Source organism: Rhea pennata, chromosome 22 (genome assembly GCF_028389875.1).
Source record: "Rhea pennata isolate bPtePen1 chromosome 22, bPtePen1.pri, whole genome shotgun sequence".
NCBI lineage: Eukaryota > Metazoa > Chordata > Aves > Rheiformes > Rheidae > Rhea > Rhea pennata.
This window is the reverse complement of record NC_084684.1, coordinates 4,714,744-4,740,354: the sequence shown is the minus strand read 5'-3', so window position 1 is coordinate 4,740,354 and position 25,611 is coordinate 4,714,744. Positions and strand designations below refer to the sequence as shown.

At 37.2% G+C, this 25,611-nt stretch overlaps 1 protein-coding gene across 7 annotated transcripts in view; it reads right to left on the bottom strand.

Moving 5' to 3' along the window:
* Positions 1 to 25,611, bottom strand: part of RERE (arginine-glutamic acid dipeptide repeats) — a 248,613-nt gene that overhangs the window by 78,714 nt on the left and 144,288 nt on the right. For 6 of the 7 annotated variants that reach the window (XM_062593138.1, XM_062593141.1, XM_062593142.1 and 3 more), the window contains 4 exons: positions 20,039 to 20,087; positions 16,811 to 16,935; positions 15,792 to 15,891; positions 3,052 to 3,150 (listed from right to left, as the gene is read on the bottom strand). In XM_062593138.1, coding sequence (XP_062449122.1) covers positions 3,052 to 3,150; positions 15,792 to 15,891; positions 16,811 to 16,935; positions 20,039 to 20,087 — 373 coding nt within the window. The remainder of the gene's footprint in view (positions 1 to 3,051; positions 3,151 to 15,791; positions 15,892 to 16,810; positions 16,936 to 20,038; positions 20,088 to 25,611) is intronic. The other variant, XM_062593143.1, reaches the window with a different exon arrangement.

Genomic DNA, 25,611 nt, shown 5'->3' with positions numbered 1-25,611 from the left:
AAACTGTCAGAGACAAACACACTATGAAGCTCTGCAGGTGGAGCTTAGTTGTCTATAAATAAGAGCACAGTTTGATCTTTGGCTCTGCTGAGGCTGGAAGGCTGCCAAATATTTCTGGAAACTTGGATGGAACAGAAGAACAAATATGATAAAATGCACTGAGACTGACAATGATTTATAGAGTTAATGACCATTATTCTGTACTCACAGAGTTTGCACTTTTAGAGTAATGCTCCACTTTTCAAAAAAACTTTGCTTTTTTATTTGTAGAGCTCCACTCTCTATCATTTTACATGGACTGCTGATCAAAATACCCTGAGCTGCAGCAGCTATGACATTCTCAACACAGCGCAGCTTAAGGAGAAAACAAGGACTGTGAAAAAATCTTCCATGAAGAAAAGGAGCAACTGCCACTAAACAATTAACTATTCTAGGGAAATACAATAAATCATTTTAGGGAAAGAATGTATGCAGAAAAAAGCAGAAGTAAAAACAGTATATATACAAACATAAACAGAGAACATATCTCAGATATTTGTTCTGACAGTCGGTGCTCTAAACAAAATGCCATTTTATGAGAAGACTGTAAACCTTATTAGGAAACTGTGTTCTAGGCTTTTTACTCATCCTCTCCTTCCTCTGTTACTATGTTAGTACATTATCCTCTTTCACCCTACGACTTCAGGCACTTTCTTTACCACAAAGGTTCTTTGTTGGATTTCAGAATAAGCCTACTTTAATATGGGTTTATACAGCCTAACCCTAACATAGCCTGTGTAAAACACGTTTATGTAAGGAGAGAGGAAGCACACACATTCATTAGAAAACTCTCTGAAGGACTTTCAAAGCAATGCGACCTTAACAAATGTCTTTTCAGCCACTGTTTGAATAATAAAAAAAATGCTAGAAGACCACGAAAACGTTACCAATTATTAGTCAGTTCTATTTCACAGCACCAATGCCAGTTTAATTAGTAGCTTATCAAGACTGCAAGATTTACTTTTTATTTACTTTGATTTTTATTTTAATTAACTTACTAACTTCCAAGTTCATCTAAAAAATACTTTGCTCCAGCTCACTTTTATTGTGACTAATACCGTATTTCACCATACAAATAGATTTCTTTTTTTCATTTAGATACATGGTAGGTATACATGACAAGTTGTATTTCTATCTCCAGTTATTTCAATATGGTACTTGAAAGAAGAAGCTTTTCATATAGTGTAAGGTAGAAACTCTAAGTATACATACATTATCATAACCAAATTCCAACCATCTGAATTTTTATTTTAGTGCACTACAGCCAAATAATTGAGCTAGGAAATATAACATTTTTCTATTTTCACAAAACAAGACATGCCTAGTCAGATTGCTAAAGAGGCACTGTCTTCTTACATGTTATCTTATTTAAGTCAATTTTGGTAAGAAGCACAATTAATGTCAGCATGGATTTAAAACCAAAATGTTTTTAGGATGTGATCCAAATAAACTTGTTCAGCACTTCTCTCAGTTACTAAGAATACACTAGTATTTCACTTAGTTTTATAGTCAAGTACCTGTGTGCTAGCTTAAGCTGCAAGGCCTGACAAAGGGTTGTGCAGCAGTGTTTGAATTCCAGCTGCTGCCAGAAAACGCAGTTTTTGTGTTAAATGGAACAAACATTGCTATTTCATTAAAAAAAATTTTAAGAATCTCCATTTACAAGAAGTCAGCAAATTAAAAAACTTTAATATATTGTCAACTTTGTGACTTATTTTGTTTTACAATCCTACAAAAAGCTGTCTAAGCATAGTTTCATTATATGTATAAAAATTAAGCCAGCAATGACCTCAAAACTACAGCATTTAAGCTGCAGAACAAAGAAGCAACAAAGAAAAGCACCTCTGGTTCCCTAATTCTTGCACAAATGATGTCTTCTCCAAACTCTGGAAAAAGACTCAGAAGTCAAAATATGTAGGCCGTTTTTATTCAAGGGACACACTTCACTAGGAGCACGAAGTGCCCTTCCAACGGCACACCTTCTCTGTCAACCAGAGTTTTTATGAACAGGTGTCTTTCTTGGGTCAAAAACATTTCTTTTCACTAATCAGACTGCAGAATAGTATCTTTAGATAGGCTAATATCAACAGTAGAAACTCAATTCAAAGCCAGACGGATCGAAAACCTCAACTTCTGCCTGAAGGAGAGAATGACACGTTCACATGTTCCGCTGCCTACTGCGCTACGACCCCAAACAAATAACTCAGGACTACGACTGCCCACACGTGCTGAACCACGTGGACGAGCCAGCACTACAATTACTAAGTCGTACAGGCTTACGAGACTTCCAGTGTAACAGGATGCTCAACTCCATGAGCCCAAACCCCTCAGCTATTCCAATTCTGTGAGGATATCATACTGCACTGGGAATTTATTGCACACAAGCAAATTCCCCATGTGTGTACCTTACTTTGGGAGCTACAAATAAGATGGTTGCAGTGTTTTCAGCCCAGTTTTGGAGACCAAAAATTTATACATATTTTAAGGTAAATGCAGACGGCATGGCTACATCCCAGCTCTCAGAGAATCTCCCTTCTGGTCTCCCATGTCAAAGATGCATCCAGTAAGAACTATGCCACAAGACACCTTTTAACATTCAGTGTGAGGGAAAGAAGGGACTTAAAATACACTGCATGCCTTTTTTCATCTTGTCCTACTACAACTACTGAAGAGGGCCAACTTTCCTGGAGACTGGGCAGGAAGTGAAATGAACCCAGTAGTTTACAGTTTATTCATCTACCCCACAGTGTCCTCTCAAAATGAGAGTCACTTAATCCTTTCCCCTCTTATTCTGCTATTAGAAAACTATTTTTTTTCCTAGACTAATAAGATTCCGTATATTGAAAGAGTCCACTACCTCAGAACTGGGCAAAAATTTATCCTGTGCAGCAAATAAAGATTCCATAAAGATGACCTCTTTGGGGGGTGGGGGGGAGGGTAAGGGGAGAAAGCAAGGAGAAGCAACATGAACTACAAGGCTATAAGGCTCATGGGAATAATTCATTTCCCTACCACTTCATCTTCAGTCCAACACTTCTCAATCAGTTTGGGCACAGGTTTCTTCACCAATCGCTGCAACGCTTTTCCAGCATCATAGTTACTTTCATGTAGCTAAAAAATAAAGCAGACAAATATATCATTTGACGGAATTAGTAGTGATCTGATATTGGAGAAAAACACTAAAAGGGGCCATGAGATGTTCTACATCTAATTATTTTTACTGTTGATATATGGAGTGAAATTTAAACAACCTGAAGGGTAATTTCAGTTTTATTAGTAGAAGAGACAGCATTAAAAACAAACACATTTTCCTCTTCCTTCCTGAATTTGTCCCAGAAGACATCTGAAGCCATAAAGCACTGGAGACTTCCTGGTTAAATAAAAAAAGATTTTTTTTTAATATTAAAAATCCTAAGTAAAATTTTAGAAGCTCCAACATATTTTTCAAAAGGAATTATTTTATGCAGCAATATCTTACTCCAATTAATATAATCAAAAAGAAGAATTAATACATTGTAGGGATTGTGAGCTATGGGATGTGAAGTTTACCCATCCACAAGATTGTGTTTATTTTTGTTTTGTAAAGATACACAAGTTGTTGGAAAACAAGCATGAGAAAAGAAAAAAAACCCTCCAGAAATAGCTGCAGGAGTACATAAAAGCAACTAGGGATGTCTAAATTGACATTACTGTTTCAGCTGGTCATGTTCTATTGTGTACTTTTTTTTTTTTTTTTTTTTTTTAAACCATAAGAGCAGGTGTCTATGTGATCAAAAGTTGTGTGAAGTAGACAGCAGACATTTAAAGCAGGGTGAGGTAGAAAAGCAACTAGACTGAGAAAACCTTATTCAACAATGAATCCATGAGAATCCAGTCCTTAGCTTTTGGTAGAAAACATTTAGCACACTACAGATTCATAGACTGTTCTACCTTCAAAGTAGAACAGAATTTTTAGAATGGGAGGACTAATCAGGAGTCTACTCTGCGTCTTCTGAAAATGATCAGAAAGAAAGGGTAGTCCTGGGGTGACAATAAGCTAATTATCTTCCCACACCCAGAAGAGAGAATTGATTTGCATGGATATGTCTCTAAATAAACAATTTTTCTAAACAAGGAGCTAAACACAGCAAAACTCCCAAGCTATTGACGAGCATTATGAAATTTTTATAGATGCCAAGGATTTTATTTACAATAAAGACAACCAAGGTAAGATTCCTCACATTGATCATATCATGCTTTTCCTTCACCCCAGAAATCTTTGCAGGACTTCCGCACCCACTCTCTAGAAGCATCTCCTTGCTGCCAGACCTATGTCCAATCATTCTCAGAGAACATTTCAGCTACTACTACGATCCTTAAACTCTTCTCCCAAGACTGATGAACTCAACGGGGATCAAGATACAATTACTGAACAGGGACAAGATACTAACTACTTTGTCACTATTAATATAAAGTTATAACAAAGCCTGATTGCAGGATGAGAAAATCCTCATTTTTCTTGTGTCATAAGGCTCAAATTTTAGAACAGAATTCTGCTCCAAATTAAATTAGCCTGAGATGACTTTCTTACTGCTGCTCACTTTAGCTATTTATATCTCTCAGCCAATTCATAAATACCAACTATGTACATTTGACAATGGTTAGATCCCTCCTACCCTGAAGCCACATCCTAACAAGACCGTCTTGTCCTTGAATTCCTCCTTTTGTCTAGTCACATCATGTCTCAACTCAGATGGTAAGCTTTTTGGGGCACAAGAACTTGTTTTCATCCTGCATTCATACAGCATCCAGTAGCATGATTTAGAGACTCTTAAGAGATATAAAAATAGGTTACTCTTATTTATTTCTGTTAGGTATGGTTAAGTGATTTCTATTAGAAAGCAAAGCAATCTGAATCAAGGTAGAAGGTAAAAAAAAAAATCACTAGTCATATAAAAAAAATTTTAGTGAGACTAACAGAAATTCAGTATGTACTGAATAATGGCTGTGTACAGTTCTTTTAGTAAATATTCTCTTTATGAAAGGTTTGAGCACTGAGTTTTGAAAGCTACTATAGTAAGTCAGATGGAAGAAAGTAAAATGGCAACTTACATTGCTAAGATGGCACTTACAGTAAAATACAGATCTATGTGTATATATCTATATTTAAAAATACTTATACATTTAACTGTAAATAATTCCTGTATTTAAAATCTCTCTAGATGTCTAAATACCGCTTCTTTATTGACCTGAAACAGTGCTGTATCTAGGTTTTAGCTTAACAGACAAGTCTGCTTTGACAAGGCCAGGGTAGCTCCAGAAGCAGGGTACTGCTGCAAACGGCAGGGCCAAACCCTCAGCAAGCCCGCGAGGGCCGCGGCAGAGCGGGGCGGCAGCCGGGCGAGCGAAAGCGGCGGCGGCGGCGGCGCGGGCAGCCCCCGGGCGGCGAGAGGGCAGCGGCCGGCAGGGCCGCCGCGCCGCGCGGCGAGGCGAGGCGAGGCGGGACCCACTCGCGCTTTCCGGCTTTCGCCGCCTCGGTTTGGCCTTCGCTCGTTTTAAACAGTCAGTGCATTTGTGAGCACGCTGCTCTGTTAAAAAAAAAAAACAAAAGAAAGAAAAGAAAAAGAAAAAGAAAAAAAAAAGGAAAAAAGAAAAAGGAGAGAGTTCACCTGTTCAATAAAAATGATACCATAAAAGGACAGGCAAATTCACGGAACAGAGTGCCCACCTCACACAAGGCACTGTGGTCTATCACATTGGGGCACTTTAGGAAATGCTGGACTTTGGATACGACATACTACAGCATATAATCTTCCCATCTATTTCTTCAGCGTCTTGGCTTCCTGGTCATGAATGCCATAGAACAAATAGTGACAGTCAATAAAGCCAATTCATTTGTGGTACAAAGTACCCTAGACAATAATTTTTCTTTAGTAAAGTCCCTGCACATAAACCACATTTTTTTTAATGGCTAATTTATTCCATTTGCCAGCCAACCTTTCTTTTTATATAATTTTGGGCCTCCTTTATATAATTTTAGCCCTCCTTTGGGCTCCTTTTCAGCCTCTTCACTAAAGAACTGAGTTTCCAGAAAAAAAAATGGTAATGTACCTAAACACCTAAAATAGGCAGTCTGAGGACTGCAGTTAGCCGTGAAAGTAGTGAGGTGCTCAGCCCCTTGAGCATCAGGTCACTCAAAAGACAGACTGCAGATCTCTTACTAAATGATGAACATGCAGCCGGCTGTATTAAAGGAATTAGCACACTACAAATTACACTTGGCCCAAATTGGCTCACATCTCCTAGTCTGTTCAACTCAAGAGCTGTTACTTCTAAAGGTGCACTTCCATTTCCACCTAGTTACTGAGGCATTTTAAGTATTTATACTTGAAGGACTTCTGTTAAAAAGAGTTAAACATCACCAAAAATAAAAGATCATTGCTGAGCAAAGACCTTCAGTCACAGACGAGTTTTTAGAACAAAACGCTGCCTAAACGTGTTTTTTTTTTTTTTTTTTTTTTTTTTTTTTTTTTTTTTTTTTTTTTTTCCCCTTACGTCCAGCTAAAGTGAGATACTGTTAGGGGTATTACTGTAACAAAACAAGCACTTGGCTAATATAATGGAAACAAAGACAGAAAACTTAAGCTAGAATCCCATTCTGCTCATTTTCACATTTTCAGCTTTCTACATGGCACATACAGGAAGGTTATTAAAGACTCTCTACACAACAATTACAACAGCGATAGGTACCTTCACGGAATAACTGCAGAAAACAATACTTCAGCTTCCAAAATTATTTTCAGCACTCCCCCCATCCCTTCCCCAGCTATCTAATCTCTGCAAGCTACTGCTAAGAGATGCATTAACATGTCAGGGCCATCATTAACGCCTCACACTGCTCTAAGTCAGGGAGATGCATTACCTGAGATCACTAAGCAGAAGCTACTGCTTTCAGATGTATCACCATAGGTAAAACTTCCTAATGTACAATAGAGTACCGGCTCATAAACCTGCCTCTGTTGCCTACATCAGTGTCAGCTCCCATGACTGAACCATGATGCAGGTGAAACAGTGATCTCAGTCTATCCTTCACAAACCCCGAGTTAAATGATAAGTCTAGAAAGCCAGACTTGCTGTGCCAGACTCATCACCAATACTCAAACACCACTACTGACTTTAAAGCTTTTATCACATTTTTTTTCTCCTTTTTTTTTAGCCTTCTGTGATATGCAATACCTGAAGACAAGAAAATAGTATGTTGTCTTTCAACTGGGCACACATTGATTTTTCTTCTTGTCTGTACTCCAGCACTGGGAATAGATCCATCTTAAAGTAAAAAGGACTACTGGTTTTACCAGCTCACCTTGTGAATACTTTCTGTGCATGATACTACCTGAAAGATTTTTCACTCAAGAAATTTGACTATGTTGAAAAGAATATTGCTTCTGTTTCTTCTCTTCTACTCTTTCCCAAAAGGTGTAGTATTGCCAAAGCCTCTTTGTAACTTGGAATGAACCTTTATTTTGCATCAAGAAAAAGTGTTCTTTCCTGGCAGCCCTATTGCCCAAACAGTTCAATCCACAAATAATGAGGCAAACCCAAAAAGAATGGACTGGACTAACAGGCAACTACTCTGCTTACTAAAATATAGAACAGTTAGCAGGCCATCAGAGTTGTCCCAAATTACCAACAGGAAAGGTAAGCGTAAACTTTTGACCAAGAGATTACATCAATAACAATCACAAAACCCAACAGCATAGAAGTGACAGAAGAAGTGGCACATAAAAGAAAAAAACTAAATGTGAAACTAGAACAACTAACACAGGTTTAGAGCATCCTGGAAAAAAAAAATCTGACTTTTAGCAAGAAAAGCTTTGATTAATGCCAGGAGTAGGACAAAAAAGTAGCAAAAGGAAAAATAAATTTAACCTTGGCATTCACTCAAAAATATATTTCCTTCAAACTGGCTGATAGATCATTCTCTGCTTATTACTCTCAGTCATTTAATACATATAAGCACTCTATTGGCAAGCAACTTGAACATATAAATAATAGCTAATGATGACTGCCTACGTTTTAATTAACTTCTGGTTGAACTTTTCAAGGTATTGCTATAAACACTGGATTACTATCCTGTCATCTAGAGAATCATTGTTTTTAGCATTAACCTTGCCATCTAAGTTCTGAAGCATTATGGCAGTATGTATGTCTACAACTGCAACAAAAGGAATCATCATTAACGTACTTTAATACAGAAAATATAACTTCAACATCATAGGACAGGATTTTTAGATTAAACAAAAATGCTTTATTTGGATGTGTCTAAAAACCTCATTTATATTACAACAATCATTAAACAACTCTGGATCACAGGCAAGCCTTATTAGCATAAAGTCTGTACAGTACCACAAGGTTTCAAGTTTCTGCTACAGCTTCTCAGCTGAGCTGCCATTTTCTGTCTGCGTGATGTTGCAAATAAATTTTCCTTTTGGCATGGCTCAGCTGTCAGGCACCTCTGTTCTGTAATGAACCCATGAATTACATCTTGCAGCTCTGACATCTCTGGTCTCACTCATCAAAATATTGTTCTTCAATTGTAATTTATAACTTAATTTAAATGTCCCTTTTACTGTGACCTTTTTAGATCAGAATGGCATTGCATCTGGCAGCTTCTACTTCAGTAAGGCCTCCTTTTGCAATTACAGTCATTATAATCTCCATTGAAAAGCCCATCTGAGTTAGGCTGCATTCATACTACAATATTAAATAATTGCAGTCCATTAAGAATACTGTTAGATTCCAGAGTCTTTTTGTCTAAGGAAAAATTGCTATATACTGTGACAAAATATTGCTGAACTACTTTGAAATCTACCCAGAAAAGCCAACAAAAGCAGGAGGGATTGTTCAGCCAGAATAATCTTTTCTAGGGATGCAGACGCATTCAGTATTTATAATCCTAACACTAGAATTCAGGAATTCTCCAGTTCAAGTGCTGGCTCTTCCAGTGAACGATGACTGGCCATGAACAAATGATGTCACTTGTCAGGGCACAGAGATATAAAGCCTGACTTGCCAAACATGGAGTAGATACCACCAATATTGCAAGAGCATTTTAGGCCTCAAGTAACACAAATTAACCAAATTAAATTTTTTTTCACTGCTGCCATCCAAGATATTTCAGTGGAATTGTAACAGGAGATGGCATTTGCCTGTTAATACATAGAATATATTTAACATCCCTATTTAAGTACCAGTCATTATAATCTATGCAGGTCTAAGAAGGTTATGGATATTAATGAAGGATTTCCTCTGGTTACTTAAGTACAAAACAGTCAAGATGTCCAGTAGCTCAGTAAAACTTTATGATGTTTAAGACATTTAAAAAGAAAATAAACAGAAAAAAGCAAAGAGAAGGAAAAGAAAATCTTAAAGAAAATTACTGCCATGTAGTGTGAGTAGCTATTTCTTTTGGTGTAAAAACTTCTAATCCAAGCCTCTAATTTAATACAGAACATAATTTGGGTCACTTCTTTCAGTACCACAGCTAACAAATTTGTTTGATGTAGGTGCTCTTTAGAGCTGTAGGCATTCTGCCCAACCAGAGTACCAGCCACCTGCCAGAACTTTTCCATCACTGCGCAAGTAGAATGAGATCTATAGTAAACAAACTTTATTAAGCAAAACTGAAAAACCTATTTTCAGATTTGTAGCACTCTAAAATGTTAATCCTCCAAAACAGTAAAGTCTGATTTTTACCAGTCACGCTTGAAACTCAGCAAGGGACTAACTCCAAGTATCTCTTTAATCTAGGGTTATTTTCCTGTCTTGAAATTCTAGTTCTGCCTGACAACAAAAGATCTGGACTGCAGAAAAAAAACATGGCACTCTCCAACACCAAAACTGTTCTGCTGGGCTACCTCTGGTGCCCAAGGACACCGAAACCTTGAACCAATCAAGAACCCAGGATCTCCAACAAAAAGCCACTGCCCGACTACCTTGTTTTTCCAACATGTCACCACAGCTAATTTGTAAGTTTGATTTATATTTGTTTTATAACTAGTTGGTTAAGCCTGACTTGCAACAAGACCTGAGACTAACAACAACAACAACAAAAAAAAAAAAAAAAAAAAAAAAAAAAAAGGTGACAGAAATCACTACTTACTTCAAAGGAAAATTTAAACTAGCTCTTTTTTTTTTTTTTTTTAATATCTGGTTTGTGGCATGTGACAGCTTGTGAGAAATAAAAATTGGCCTCTATTGCTTTGGGAAAAAAAAGTAACTTCTCCCCACCTCCCACTTCTAATGTAGTCTAAGCTTCTATATAACTCTAATCACTATTAAATGATCCAGATGCTAATGACACAGGTAAAAAAAAAAAAAAAAAAAAAAAGATACTTTTGTTGCATCAATTTTCAAGTACTGGAATTGTGAAGGCCCAGCCAAATATCAACACAGCTAAAAACACAGTTACTAAATGCAGAACAGTAGGGGGAGCTAACTCTGCCAGCTGTTAAATCAAGTAACAGCTGTGTCTGTCACCAAGCCTCCAGGAACCTGCAAAAAATGTTCAACACTTGCAGCAGCTTTTTTAAAAACATTCAGCAAACTGAATACTTTGCATACCGCAAAACAACTGCAAGAAGCAGCAATGGCAGTCATATTTTTGGCCCTTTTTATCTGTCTTTTTCAATGGTTTCTCTAGAAAGATTTCCTAAATACTGAATGGTCTTAAAACTGAAGCACAGACATTTTTTCCTAACTGCAAGGATAAGGATGAGTGAAAATTCAGAGAGGCAAAATGGTCTTACGCTCTAGAAGTGCCTTCATTTTCCAACATGTCCAAGCAGAGAGTGATGGCCCCTGAAATGCTATGCTATGCTACCTCATTTGAGCCATGAGAGTAGCTATTAATGAAGACTCATACAAAAGAAAAACTAGTAATAATAAGAAATACTAACATGTATTTAAAGAGAGTTTTCTTTTTATGCTTTCAGCCTTGTCTGTAGTTAATGAACAAGAAAATCTGGTCTAAGGGCAAGTTAAAACAGGGAATAATTTGTCTGTGTGACATCTTACTTTGAATTGAATTTCCATAAACTGATATTACCCTGTCACATTTGTCACTCATAATGACATGTTCCCATGTAATAGTGTGTTAGCAGAAGTCAGAACAATGCTATTAGTTAAGAGAAGTTTGTACAGATTAGTATGCAATTATTTCTTTTCTTCCATATTCCAGTATGTAAGCTTAAGGGTTTTTCTTTTGTTTTAGTTTTTTTTCTCTCTGTGAGGATAAACAGTTGCTGGCTCTTTGATTTCCCCAGCAAAAATAATATGCACATCAAAATGACAAAAAACTCAGATTTGCTCTTATGGACAGAGTTTGCACACTGTCATTTCTGATTTCTTTCCCAGGGTCTGCTGTTTTATGTAACTGCCACCCACACTTACGCTTGTTTCAGTGCTGAATATCCCCCTGTGGTAGGGCACACAACACAGGGAAGGAGGGCATCACAGTGTCAGAAAACAAGTCAGGCTGATCTTTCCAAAATGATGATGCTTATGATGAATGCCCTGAACCAGAACAATGAGTAAGGCAGAATCCTGAGAACAAATTATTATTCTGAAATGTTTTTTAAAATGAGACTACGTGGTAATTTAACTCCTTCTTGACCTAGATTCTCTGAGAAAAGTACTGTGGAATCCCTGAACAACATAAAGGGATCAAAAGCAGCAAAGGACAAACATAGGCTTCTCCCTAAAGTGAACTCGCTATTAAGGCATACAGTATAAGACAGCAGCTCACTCAGCTTGTTTCATGTAACTTTATTTCCTGTATTATGAATGAAAGTACATTCACAGACTGCTGAGAGCTCCAACAGAGCTGCAATATTCATCAGTCTACCATAAAGGTAGGGTTTTCAGAAGAAAGGGTTTTTCTCCTGGTCTCTAACTTTGAAGAGCACATCTTTAAATTTAACTAAGGGCACAGCACAAGTCTTTCAGTTGTGATTTCAAATGTTCCTCCCTCCTTAGCTGCACTGATTCAACTATTTGGTAGCTATACCAAAAAAACTGCATGTGCGAAACAATGTTACTTAAAGAACCTCTCAAGTGGCAATGTGCTTTGTTTTAGAAAGCGAACAAAGTCACAAAAGCATTGGTTAAGAGATTACATGAAATTTTTCATAAATAGAATAGTCTCAACCCCACACCCCAACGATTCCCCTACATATTTAGAAGATACCTGTGGAAATCCTTAACAGGCCTGTAATCAATCATGCCAAAATCATCCCACACAATACTTTAAGACAAAGCTATAACAGTAGGGAAAGAAGAGAAAAGAAAAGAAAAAGACCCATGAAAATGAGAATAATTTTTAATAGAAAGACACACTGATGAAAGTCTGGCTTACTGATGAAAGCTGTGCACGTGTATGTAGGCTCCTAACAAACTACTGCAAAGTCTGTTTGTCTGTCTATATTGCATTTTAAGAACTATCACCGTGATGCAAGTGCATGGAAATATTTGTTTTCTACCTCACAAAATACACGACAGAAGTAGAGACTTCCTGCTTGCTAAGTCTGCATGTCAGTTTTTCACATGTACAAAATCAAGTTTTAAAATGGCTGTCCCTTAATTGATTTGCTTACAAGTTCTCTATCATGTAACACTTTTAACAAATGTAACAGAAAGACTACATCTGATGTATCAGTACAAATGAAACTGGAGTATGTTACACAGACTCACAATACATCAGAACATAACTCACAATATGTCATTACATAACTAAAACACACAGTTGCCACTTCTGAATTTTAAGTAAGAAAACTAATTCACATGACTTCAGATTTTTACTACTGTATTTGAAGGTTAATACTGTTGTAGATTTGTAAGGAGTAACTTGGAAATGAATCTAGTGATCCATATGCAGTTGAAATTAGTTTTTTCCAGGGTTGAAGGAAAATTTTGAAACTTGAGTCCTATTAAAATGACATCTGTAAGTTTCCTGGTATTCTTGTTAATCTATTCTTTAATGCTCCCTGATCTGAGAATTAATAAAAGCAAAACTCAGTGTCATTTTACTTCTGACAGTTGAGACCCTTAGAACACTAACACACTATCTATGACTTTTTTTTTTTCTTTGGTAGAGCAATACAGAACTGCATGGACAGAACTTACTCTGAGCGGTCTGATACTGCAAACCACAGCCTAATAACCAACTTGGATGCTTTGGCACTACCTGATTAGATAGAGAATATGGAGCAAAGACGTTCCCCATCCAAGCATTAGGGTCACACCTCCAGTAAGTTCTAAGTCCCACAATGAACGAATGTTCAAGTATTAAATTTCCTATGTCTAGGGGAAGTTAGCAAAACGTAATGCCAGAGTTGATGTTGCGAAATGTAATGTCTAACTGGAGTCAGAGTTGGACTGCAGGAGGACGAGGACGCACAAACTAAATAAAAATACGTATTTTCACCTCCTTGTCTGAACACGCTTGAATTTGATCCTACTACAAAATTACAGTGCAAGGCTGTCTTTACTTTCATTTGAAAGCTGGAACTTCTTCTCCCCATGCTCCATACATGGGCCAGGTTACCCGCCAATTGCATGTGTTAGAAAAGAACTTTATCCACAAGTGAAACAGAGTGGCTTCAACACTCTACTGCCTTTTTTTTTTTTTTTTTTAATACTTTTACAAGAAAAAATGAACCCTAAACAAAATAAGACAGACTGGCCTTAGAAAATAAATGGAAATCATTAGAAACCATTAGAAATCAAATAGTTCAGTTATCTTGGAATAGGCAAAACAACAACAGGTTGATTTTAAGTCCTGATTCTCCCGCATTTTTTTTTTTAGTAAGGAATGAAGACTGTAAACATAGATATCTATTTCCTTCCTAGGCAGTCATAATCACAAATGCAGCACAAAATCTCCAATAGCAAAACCAAGGAATGGGAGTTAGAATTTACACGATGCTTTTATTTTTACTGGTGTAAAGCCCTTTCCCATCTAGACAATGAATCAGCACTGATCTTCTAAGATAGACAGGCACTAGAAATACAAAGAAAAAGAGTTCAGAAGAACAGAAATGAGATGTATCAAGACAGATCTAAATCTTAGAGGCAAGAAGTCTGCAAGCTCAACTAGAGATTCCTTAGATCCCCAAGGGATTCAAGGGGGTAATTAAAGAAGATAGGGAAATGTTAGTTACATGAATTTTCTGTAGTAGACTTATTACAGATGATGAGGGGAAGAAATTCCAATTCCAAGAAGGGTTTGATGATTATTGGCCTTAACAGAGATGTGAGTTTCTAAGGAGGATGTTATGGAATACTTGAGTGGTAAGCCACAAGAACCAGATGGCACCCATCCCGAGGGAAATGAAGGAAATAAAGTGTAAAACAGATGAGAAACTGATGTGGATATGCAGTATAAACTTAATTGCAATTCTTTTCAAACACTGCAAAAAGGTTTAACATGCTGACTATCTTTAGGAAAGGGAAAAAAACTAGGATCAGTGTATCCGCCTTTACTTGAGTTATTCTGAAGCACACAGTGAAGCGAATTAAGAAACAACACTCAACTTTGTAGATGAAACAAAGAGAGATGAACAAGAACACATTTAAGTTGGATACAAGAACTTAATCTTTGATTTCAGCTGATTGCTATATTTAAATAATTTTACAGAACAATCAGAATAATGGTGCAGGTGTTTGTTTGTTTTTTTAATTCTACAGAGGCATGTTTTAGATCTTATTCCATTCTGGTCTGTTGCAGAAATTAGACCACAAAATTTACACACTACATTAAACATAGGTCAAATAGAAGAAGTAAAATAGTAAGTTTTTACACTAATGTGACATAAGTAATATTTACATGTTAAGAATACAGGTGTTTTAGATTGATTATAAATATCAACCTCTAACCATGGACTCAACCAGCCACAACCTGATCTACAGCTTATACACACAGAGCTTTTTTTTTTTTTTTTTTTTTTTAAATCACCTGAAGTATTTGATTTGGCACATAAAAGGGTATCAGAGTTCTGCAACAGTTTCACATAAGAAGATGCTTTACTGAGAGCAAAAAATCAGTTAAACATATTTAATAGATGTCATTAATTTGGTAAGAGTCAGTTTTACTCACTTTAATAAAGTAACCAGAAAATACCATGCTTAGGATACTGTTTCTCTAAATGAATTTGCTCTGCCATAGTGATTACCACTTGATTCCCGATACATGTAAAAACTTGCAGACAGGTGTTACAAGAATTTTGTAACTAAATGGCTAAAAACTATGCAACTGTAAGTAATTACACCATAACAAACAGGGGCAAAAATCAATATTGTTGTTAGGGGGTAGTATTATTTTACATTAACCAACTGCAGGAGTACAATACACTGTTGGTTTTTTGGTGGTATCCCTAAATGATTTATCTTAACTGAATGAAAACAAGTTATTTGAGCCCCAAGAACTGTGCACGAAATGATGTAAGATCTATTAATGAATAATGATGTATTAATGATTAATATTTAATTAATACTTGATTCAATTAAATCCAATCATCACCCAAAAACTTGTCACTGAAGTTCTGTAGTTTAGGTTTTTTAAAACTTTATAGCAGATGTTTGAAATAAAGTTACGATACCTTAGCCTACTGCTGAACCCATGCTGTGATCTCCAAATCTACGGGCACTAGACACCTTTAGTAGTCATAAAATAAAGACAAAAGCTGTTTTCCCATACAGTAGTTCTGTTTACTTACTGTATTGAGTGCATTAAGTGTAGTGTCATCACGGGAGGCTGCAACACAACCATCTTCTGTAGATCCTCCATCACACATGCCTGCAAAAGCTGCCATACTCCTTTATAGTTTGAGGAGGGAAAAAAAAAGTTTAAATGCTTCAACCTGTTTGATGCACACATGCAATAAACAAACAGTATATTTACACCATAAATCACAGATTTCAGGGCCTTGCAATACTGTAGAAACAAGTAAAATGAGGTATCACATGAATATTACCATTTTTAATGCAAACCTGAGTCTCACCTGAATAATTAATACCTCAGACTTTAAAAAAAAAACCTATGTAAGTGAATTTTATCAATTAAAAAAATTTACACTGCAATAGTGGCAAAGCCTGACGCACATCATGTGGGAGATAATCTGCATGCATGAGGACAGCCTTGCTGCAGACAGCACACCTGCCATGGTATTTAGTTTCATTAGTTTCATTACACTAGAAAACTTTTAGATTGTAAATTCCCCACAATGCTAATTCCTCGCAAACTAGAAACGATTTATTTACTCACATTCCAAAGTGTTAGGAGGCCCACTAATACAGACGCCTGATATTTCTTTTTCTGATTAACTGGCTAGGCATATCAGAAATGTGTATGAAATTGAAATACAAACTAGAGCTCATTAAAGAAAAATATTAGGTCTCTGACGGAATCCTACGCTCTCAGGGTTAATCTACTCATAGCAGTTACTTCCCTTGTTACACAATACATACACAACGCTTTTACTATTGTGCTAGCATATGCCACTGGCTTTGTGTTTTAAATCCCGAAGTATCAGCCAATGGAGATGCTCTGTGTTGGCCTAACATCATCAAACCAGCGCATCCTTGCATCAAACTTTTTCCAATTTCTCTGGTTGACATCTACGCTATACCAAAAAAAGAATAGGAAGGACTGGCCATCGCCAACTGCATGTAGACAGCAGTCCATTTTGCCATTGCAGCATTCTGAAGACACTGGGACTACATTGGCTGTCATTACCTTGCTGCCCTAAGGTACATAAGCAAGTCACAGTCATTGACTCCTGGCATCCACACAAGTTCCTCATGCTGTGTCACGGTGTCACCATCTGGGGAAGGAAATGGCTGCAGATCAGGAAGCTTAGCCTAGAAAAAAAAAATGAAGAATACACACAAGCGTTGCTAATAATAGTCATTTTGCATTCCCTTAGATAATACCCTGGTATTACCAATGAGTATCTTCTCATTGATAGAAGATACTTGATAGCAGCTGTTGAAGTGATCCGTTCATGTGTTGTTGACAATTCATTTTCTGCCCGCTACACACAGGGATAGCACCATCTCTCAGTCCAGCAGTATCAAAGCCCTTCTGAATATGTACATGCCAAGCACAATCAACTCTCTAGAAGCACCATAGCTTAGAATTAAACCATTTTGTACTGCATACGTAGACTTCTATTATATAGAAATCAAACACTGTGGGGCACTTTACCCTCAAAGAGGCAAACAGTTTTCACCTGTCAAAAATACGCTGTTACAACTCCTGCTTGACAGGATAAAACATACTGATGTAACATACCGCTATGAAAGAAGGCAAGAATGTGGCTAGCTCAGTAGATGTGTTCCACTTCAGTTCCTCAGTTAAAATAAATAAATAAATAAATAATAAAAAAACCTACTATACATTTGGGATTAAGTTTACAAAGAAGTCCTCATTAATTATTAAAACTCCAAAGTGAACCAAAGAAATTTCCTGGAAGTGAGAAAGCTTGGTGAAACAAAATCTGTCACTAAGTGAGTATCAAACTGTATCTAGAGACCTAATTAGCATCTTTAGTCACCTATCGCAATAGGATAAGATAGCTGCGAGCCTCTTCAGAAACAGCTTTTAAAAGCCCTATAATTACCTCCTATACTTGCAACACTAAACATATTTGAGAGGCAACATTTAAACATATTTGAGAGGCAACAGTTTGCAACCAGCAATTACAAGTCACAGGTTCAGATGTCTTTCATGTTCTGCTCTTTAATTTGTACTTTATTTTACTTCTTCCCTGGGAAAACCTATGCATGACTGAATTTATCTTCTGGACAAAGAGAGCAAGCATTCTCATGAACAGATGAGTAATCTCATCAAGAAAGAATCAAGAAGAAATCTCTTCAAGATGAGATCTCTACGAGAGCTATGCATGCTAGTAACCTTCCAGTGACCAAGGTGCTTTCATAAACTAGCACTCATCCTTCTGCACCTTAGGAACAGGCTTAGTTACTCGCTATTCCTAATAATACCACCTCTGGTCATTAATTTATTAGATTAAGGCATGCTCTTAAAAAACCATTTACCTTCACTTTTGTCCATGGTTGCCGTTACAATATAAGCAGTGGTTTGAGGCATCCATGTACTCGATGCAACAACAAAACAAGAGCCCTCTACTCTGCACAGTATGTCCAGTTTGAGGAGAAGGAAGGTAACAGCCATTTAACAGAGCTCAAGAACAACATCTCAGGCTTTTATTTTTGGATGTGCTATGTATACCTTATGCTGAGCAAGGTGAGTGGAGGGATGCAAATCCACACGGTGAGTTAACAAAGCTCAGCAAAATCGTAGGAGAGGAGATCTTCATGCTTTCCATAGACTGAATCAGACTAAAATGAAAGCAATCTTCAATCCTCCCACTCAGTCAAAATCTAGGAACAGACATCTCTCTCAAGATTATACCTTATGTTAAATAACAAGATGAGAATATACCCTCTTAGCAAGGATCCCTGTCAGGAATGTGGATGCTCAGCAGGTGAGTGAAAAGACTACAGAAGTTTAAAGTATTGAGCAATCAAAAGTTAAATGTATTCTAATTTAGTGGGCCTCCTTTGAATCTGAGTTTTTTTCATCCATAAACGTGTCTGGTAATTATACCTTACAGCACAAGTGACTAATACCTGCCAAAATATTAGATGAGAATCTGAGATGAAAGTTGCTTTGGAGGTACCATTTACAGCACTTGTATTATGACTACTGAAAAGAATCATTGAGGTTTAATTACTGAGAACTTTTTTCTTTAAACACAAAACATCCTCAAGGATGTTAACGCAAATTGTGCAAACGTTTATTTTCCCTAGTTATTTAACAAGATTTAGAAATTCATCACTCAGACCCAACAAAACTATCACTTAGTACAAAGGGGAGTGCACTCAGTTCCTAGTGACAGATCTGGCCTCATTAGTCAGAGGCAGTTGTTCACTGAAAGCAGTTGTATGTTAACACTCTTTAAGAAAGAGCAGAATATTTGCTTTTAAGAGCAAATATTATTTATTTGCTTTCTCCCAAATAAATGAGAACTGATGTTCTAAACTAATACCGAAGTCCTAACCTCATACAAAATGCTTTCTTAATTTCCATTTTAAAAACTCAAAATGACTAATAGTACTACACTGGTTTTAAGACCTTGTTTTAAAAACTCAAAATGACTAATGGTATGAACTGGTTTTAAGATGTTTAATTTCTCACAGCCATCATATCATAAAACTGAGACTTCCCCATCTTCCTCATCTTTAAAATCTAAACTTACCCTATCTTTAAAGGATCAGAAGGTAAAAAGAAAACCTACTTAAAAAAATTGCTGGAAAATAAAGTATGATACCATAGCTATATAATTACTTTTATAGAGCATGGACAGAAAAGATTTTAATAATGCTCCAAGATTACAGTGCCTCTCAGTTAAAGAGAATTTCAACTGTGCTTTGTATCAAAAAGATGCAAAGAAAAAGGCTAAGCATCAGCTTGCTTATCAGAAGGATAGTGTGGTGGTGCTGTCAGCACACAGCAACAGAGGAAGAGGTCTGCCACCCCCTCGACAAACTGTTCCACTTATAAACAGTACTTCCATTTTAAGATGATACTGAATGAGTAAATATACAACAAACTCAATAGCTCATACGGTGAAGTACCACAGTTGCCCAAGCTCAATTTAACATGCAAAAATTGGAAGAGAGCATGCACAAGTACAAGTGCACGCATGGGTCAACTAGGACAGGTAAAGCCTCAAGACTTGACACTAGAATGACACCTGACAACCACGAAAGAGAAGACAAATTTACAGCTAATTTTATATTAATGACAGCTATATTAACAGACATACTTAAAAGCCCTGTATCCTCCCTTAAAACATATAAATATCTACGTGTGCCTTGAACAGATCAAGTGGCTAGAAACATGCCCTTTGGCTATTGAAATACAAACAAAATTCCTTACCTGATGACTGGGTCCAACTCTGATTTCACCTTGGGTACTGTTTAACCTCCTAGCATGGGGGAGGGGAAAAGCAGCAAAGAGTAAAAATTATGATTAACAATATTTAGGATCATATTCTGCATGATTCACTATTACATTTCTAATGCAAATGGAAGAAAAGCAAAAATGCATTAAAAATATGTATTTTTTTATATACATATATATAAAAAACAGGAGTATAACAGCACACACTGCAAATGCCAGAGACCTATGGGACATGCCTGGAGCTTTTGGTCAAGCAGCAAGCAGCTTAAATCAAGAGGAGGATAATTCCCTAGTATGACCTGTCCTCACAGCAGCAAGAAGGCATCAGGCAGCTGGTATTAGGACATGCATCTACCTCTTTTTTTTCAATGTTTAGATCCCATGCAACACAGTTCAATGTAACACTGACATCTAATCAAGATCCTTTAAAAATCTCTAAAGTCCTCTAAAGCTTTGAACTGCTCTATGCTTCAGTTAGCCAACTCAAAACCCTGCTATGCACAGAAACACCTTCCAGCAGGCATCTGACTTTCACTAGTACTATATTCTATTCAACGCCCATTTCAACACTAAACCTGAAATAACACAGTCCACATGCTAAGCACTGTCCTGCAGACCAATACAAGGGAAGTATCATCTTGCCTTATGAACACCTTTGTGGTGATTTTCAATCTGAAAGAGAAAGTTTTAAATAAAAATGTTTGGGGTATTAACTTTTGAAGGACATAGAACTTTGAGTTACCAGAATCCACAAAAACAATTCCTCTTCTTACAGTCAATTCATGAAAAAACACCAGTCAAGAGACTTTGGATTGCACATCCAAAATTATCTAGCTCTCATTTTAAGAAGTTAAATGAATTATTGCTGCTGTTAGTCATTTGCTAAGATCACATCAGATAGCATCACAGAAGCATAGAAAAGAACTAAAAGCAAGAAAACATGTCCTGTAATACTTGATCAAAAGGAAGTAGAAGCGAATTTGATTCATTTCAGCCAAAGAGGGCCTCCCTTCTACATATTACACATGGCCTTCCTATTCTTCAGCTAAGCTGAAAAGATATTTATATCAGAAACTAAAGACTCCAAAGTTGTTTTCCATGTAGTGAAGATTATACTCTGAAGAGTTTTGCACTGATTGCACCATTGGTTGGAGTCACTGAAACATCCCATCCCATCGTAGAAAATTTTGCTCTTTTTTCTTTTGCACTGCAATGGAAGAACCCTGGCAATAACAGAAGTTAAAGCTGGCCAATATAAATCAGAATAACACATCTGACATGACAGTAGGCTTTTTTCTTATTAACTTCTGAAAAGACTAGCTTAAGGCTAATAAAATCACATCTTTATGGCTAACATCTGTCCTTTGATTATTTTTCTTTGTAAAATATATTACAGTATAAGCAGCAAAAAGGCATACACCAATAAAAGCATTTACTGGAAATGCTGATTTTTCAAGGGCTACAACCTAATGCATGGGGCCTGATTTTAGGGGAGATCTCATTGACCTATGCTATAACCTCACATATTCAACAAGCTGTCTTAGTTTGGCAAGAACAAACTTGAATTAATCTTGCGAGCTGCTATTACAGGAGGAGTGACATCCATTTACAAAGTAAACCGGTGCCTTGTTGGGTTTCTCCTGATCACTGTCAGCATAGCATGGTAAATAAGTGATACAGAGAAATAATTTCTTTTAATCCATAAAAATTAAAATCAAAACCAACTGTTAACCCTGTGCTAAACCAACAACAGACAACTCAAACTGTCAAGGATATCACTAGAATTTAGAAAGGCTATTACTGTACTTACTGGAGGGTTTTTTGAGGTGTTCATTGTGCTTTTATAAACATTTTCATCTCAAATTTCAAAGTATGTTGCAAACTTACAATAAATTAAACTTCCTCATTGCAAACTTACAATAAATTAAGCTTCCTCTAACTAGTAATTCTGAGAATTTTATGCATCACTGTTGCACAAGGTGGGAAATGACATCAATTGACACTGAGAGGACTTTTATCTAAGAGAACATAACAGCAGGACCTGCCAGACAGGAATAAAAACTGGTTTTGCAAAAACCCAATCCTTATGTTCCAGTGTCTAAACAATGCTTCCTTCCTAGGAAGTAGATCTACACTAAATACGTGCAAAAAGTCTCCCGAAAAGAATCAGCACATGTCAAAATGTTTTTCTCTTCTAATGGATGTTTCTGCAAAATTTGACCTGACACTGTTTTCTGGTTTTCAGGTTATAGAAGAAATGACTGAACTAGAAAACAAGCTTTATATTTACAGAGTTGAAATGAAATATTACAATACATTTTTTTAGCTGTGAGGAGTCAGAATTTTTCTAGTAAGGAATGAAGTGAAAACTGACAACAGAAAATGCTAATGTTCTTGCTTTATTCTCAGAACTCATTCTAAAGCCAGTATCTCTACTAGTCAGGGTAAGTAAAACCCAGAACACATCTACGCAGTGTCAGTCAGGTACAATCAATCCTTCACACAGTAGCCAAAGGCTGCACAAATAGATTTTTTTAAAAAAAAAAAACCAAAAACAAAAACATAAAACTGTTTGGGGTTTTTTAAGCAGAAAAAAAATCCAGAGAGGTGGAGTAATGGCTGCCCTAGCTAACCTCGCTTCTACCCTCTGCCTTTGCTTCACAGGTTTGGACAGTGAGAAAAAACAAACTTATATCCACTCTTCATTCCAGAGTACCTTTCTTCCCCACGACTCAGTGTCCTGAGGGTTAGCAAGAATATCTCAATGAGGTCTCGTAACACCATTGCAAAGAGGCTTAATTGGGATTGTGGACCTGGACTTTCTTCAGCATATCGGTCCCAGCGAGCAGAGGACACCAAGACCCTCAGCTGGCTCTGCAGAATGCAAGCTAACAGCCAGTAGAAATAAAGAATTTTTGCATCTCATGATGACATCATGAACAGTTGTATTTCCTTGCATCTAAACAGGAGCACACTAAGGTACTATAAAGCTGAAAAATTCTCAACTGTTTACTGAGAAACAGCTTTTCTCTAATGAACTCCCCAAACTAGATCTGCATCTGAACAGAAATATGCAGAAACAAAAGCAGAAGTAGAAGCAAAGCTTGAAAAGAAAAGGAAATATATCTCTCATGGGAAGGATCACATGGTTCAGTGGTTAAAACGCCACCAACTTACTTTAACCTCTAAATACTTTGTTTCAAATACTCAAGAAACATAATCCTCTATAGCTTTTGCTGTATTGCAAAACTACTGCAGAACCTCAGAGTTAGCAAGTTTATCTGAAAAAGTCCAGAATCTTTAGATGATAAAGGCTAAGATTTGAGAGTCCTGGTGTTGCCCATGCAAAAGAAAATGGAAAAAAGATGCACTAGATTCGCATTCTCCTCAGGTTTTCCATTAAAAAAGTTATATGAGCCAAGAGTATCTTCATACTGTTATAAGCTATGCTTATACAAGCCTAGATAATTCTGCACTAAAGTGAACATTTATTAAAAGGTTTAATATTAAAGTAAAACAAACTGCAGTCACAATATTCCCCAAACCCTGATTCCTTAACTTGCATCACAATGATAACAAATAATACATTTTCTTTAACAATCAAAACCGCACATGCTGCAGCATCCTGTAAGTAATTGTAAAGATGGGAGCAAAGTCTGGATGGGACTTAATGCTCCTAAACGCATTCACCACACTCACGTGGAGTTAACTGGGAAAAGCCAGTATGACTATCCTACCATTATTCTTCCTATGCAAATTACAGGCCAAAAGAGAAATATTTCTCTGTACTTTTTCATCACTCTATTACCATTCCCCGATTACATGCCCCAAAGGTAAGCAACTGGACTGACAAAAGAATTTAGCTGCTGCGCAGCAGGTATTTGTTGAAGGGACAGAAAGCTCTTTCAGACTGCACTGCATCACGCTTTTAAAAGCCACAGAGCTGATTGCTCCGCAAGGGCACACAGTCCGTTAAACACTTTTTAGACAGTTTCCACTCCCCAGGAATGGGTTGCAAATGGAAAGAAAATTCTTGCTATGGAAACTAAAATGCACTGTAGACTTATAAGCTAAATTATATTGGTGGAAAGCAATTACAATAATAATGGAAAGGCGCTCTGTGTTTATTCTATGGGAAAGGGAAAAAAAGAGGACCCAACGCTGAATATGAAATCTGACACAAAAGAAACTGATGTAACAAAGCAGTATCCATAGCAACAACAACTTAATATTTCAGTCCTCTTCAGCTGCAGTGGATTAAATATAATGACAAGATGTTCCCTTTGAAAAGTAACCTGTTGCCATGGCAACGTTGTATTCTGCGACGTAAACAGGGGCTGGTCAGAAAGGAGATGGAAGCCTGTGACTGAATATCAAAAAGGCAAGAAGTCTCCATAGCAGAGCAGGGCAAAACACAAGCAGTCTCTAATCCGAGAGGGGCTTGTTCCAAACAGTTGGGAGAGAAGACAGGATGTTAAGTTCACCAAAGCTTTGTCCCTTCAATCCTAAAGCACAGGGAGGTTAGAGGTTCAAGGCCAAAAGCAGCACCACTGAGAGAAAGCAGTTCAGACAAGGCTGAGAAAGCAAGAGGAGACAGCACATGGTGGTGCAGAGCTTTAGTTCACCAGCATTAGCAAGAAGGAAAAATAAGGAGTAAGGCTGGCAGCAACAGTCCCTGCATGATTTCTAACGCAAACAAACTCAGCCCTCTCTGTTTACTCATCTGTCTTCTTGCCTTCACCGTGCATCAAATTTGTACATTTATACAAAAATGGCACAACCAGTTGTCTTTGCCTATGAAATTAATGCAGAATGGTGGCATCATTATGGACCAAAACGTGGCAACAGAAGAACTGCGATGATGAGAGAGTTTGAGCTGCAATGAAGTATACTAGCTCAGCTTTGTGGACAAGCTCAGAATCAGGACTTGCAACCCCAACTGCTATTACCATATTGCCAAAACCTTACAGGAGTCAAGGCTGGAAGAGCAGCAGAAGTGAGGAGTCTGGAGGCACTGGCAAAACACAATTGTAGATTTATGCATAATGCTTTTCTGCACCACCCTACCTTTGTGCTATCCTTGACATGAGGCGAGTTAGTTCTTTACCCAGCACCTTTACTGAAGGCTCTTTGCTGGGAATCCAGGTTTCTGAAAGCGACCAGGCAGGGTGCTTATTTAAGGCAGGCTTTTGAGGTCAGGGATCGTACATACAAGGTATAATCGTAGAAATCGTGATACTGATTCTTTCACGTTTTCCTTTTTACTACTAAAGTTCAGCAAGAAACATGCTACGCAGTGATTGTACATTTTTTTATGCTGCCTTACATGCCTAAAATGAGGGGTGAAAAAGGCAGAACCACAGCAGAATCCTACTCAACCATGTTCGTCAGTTCATTTCACCCAACAAGGGACACAAAGGTTTGATTTTGTTCTGCTGTGGTCAGCATGCACTCAGTTCATGTACTGTACTGCCACTGGCTTTCTGAAGACTGCTACTAAGCCAGCAACAGCTCAAAAGCAAAAAAATAACTGGTGCTACTGTTAATGG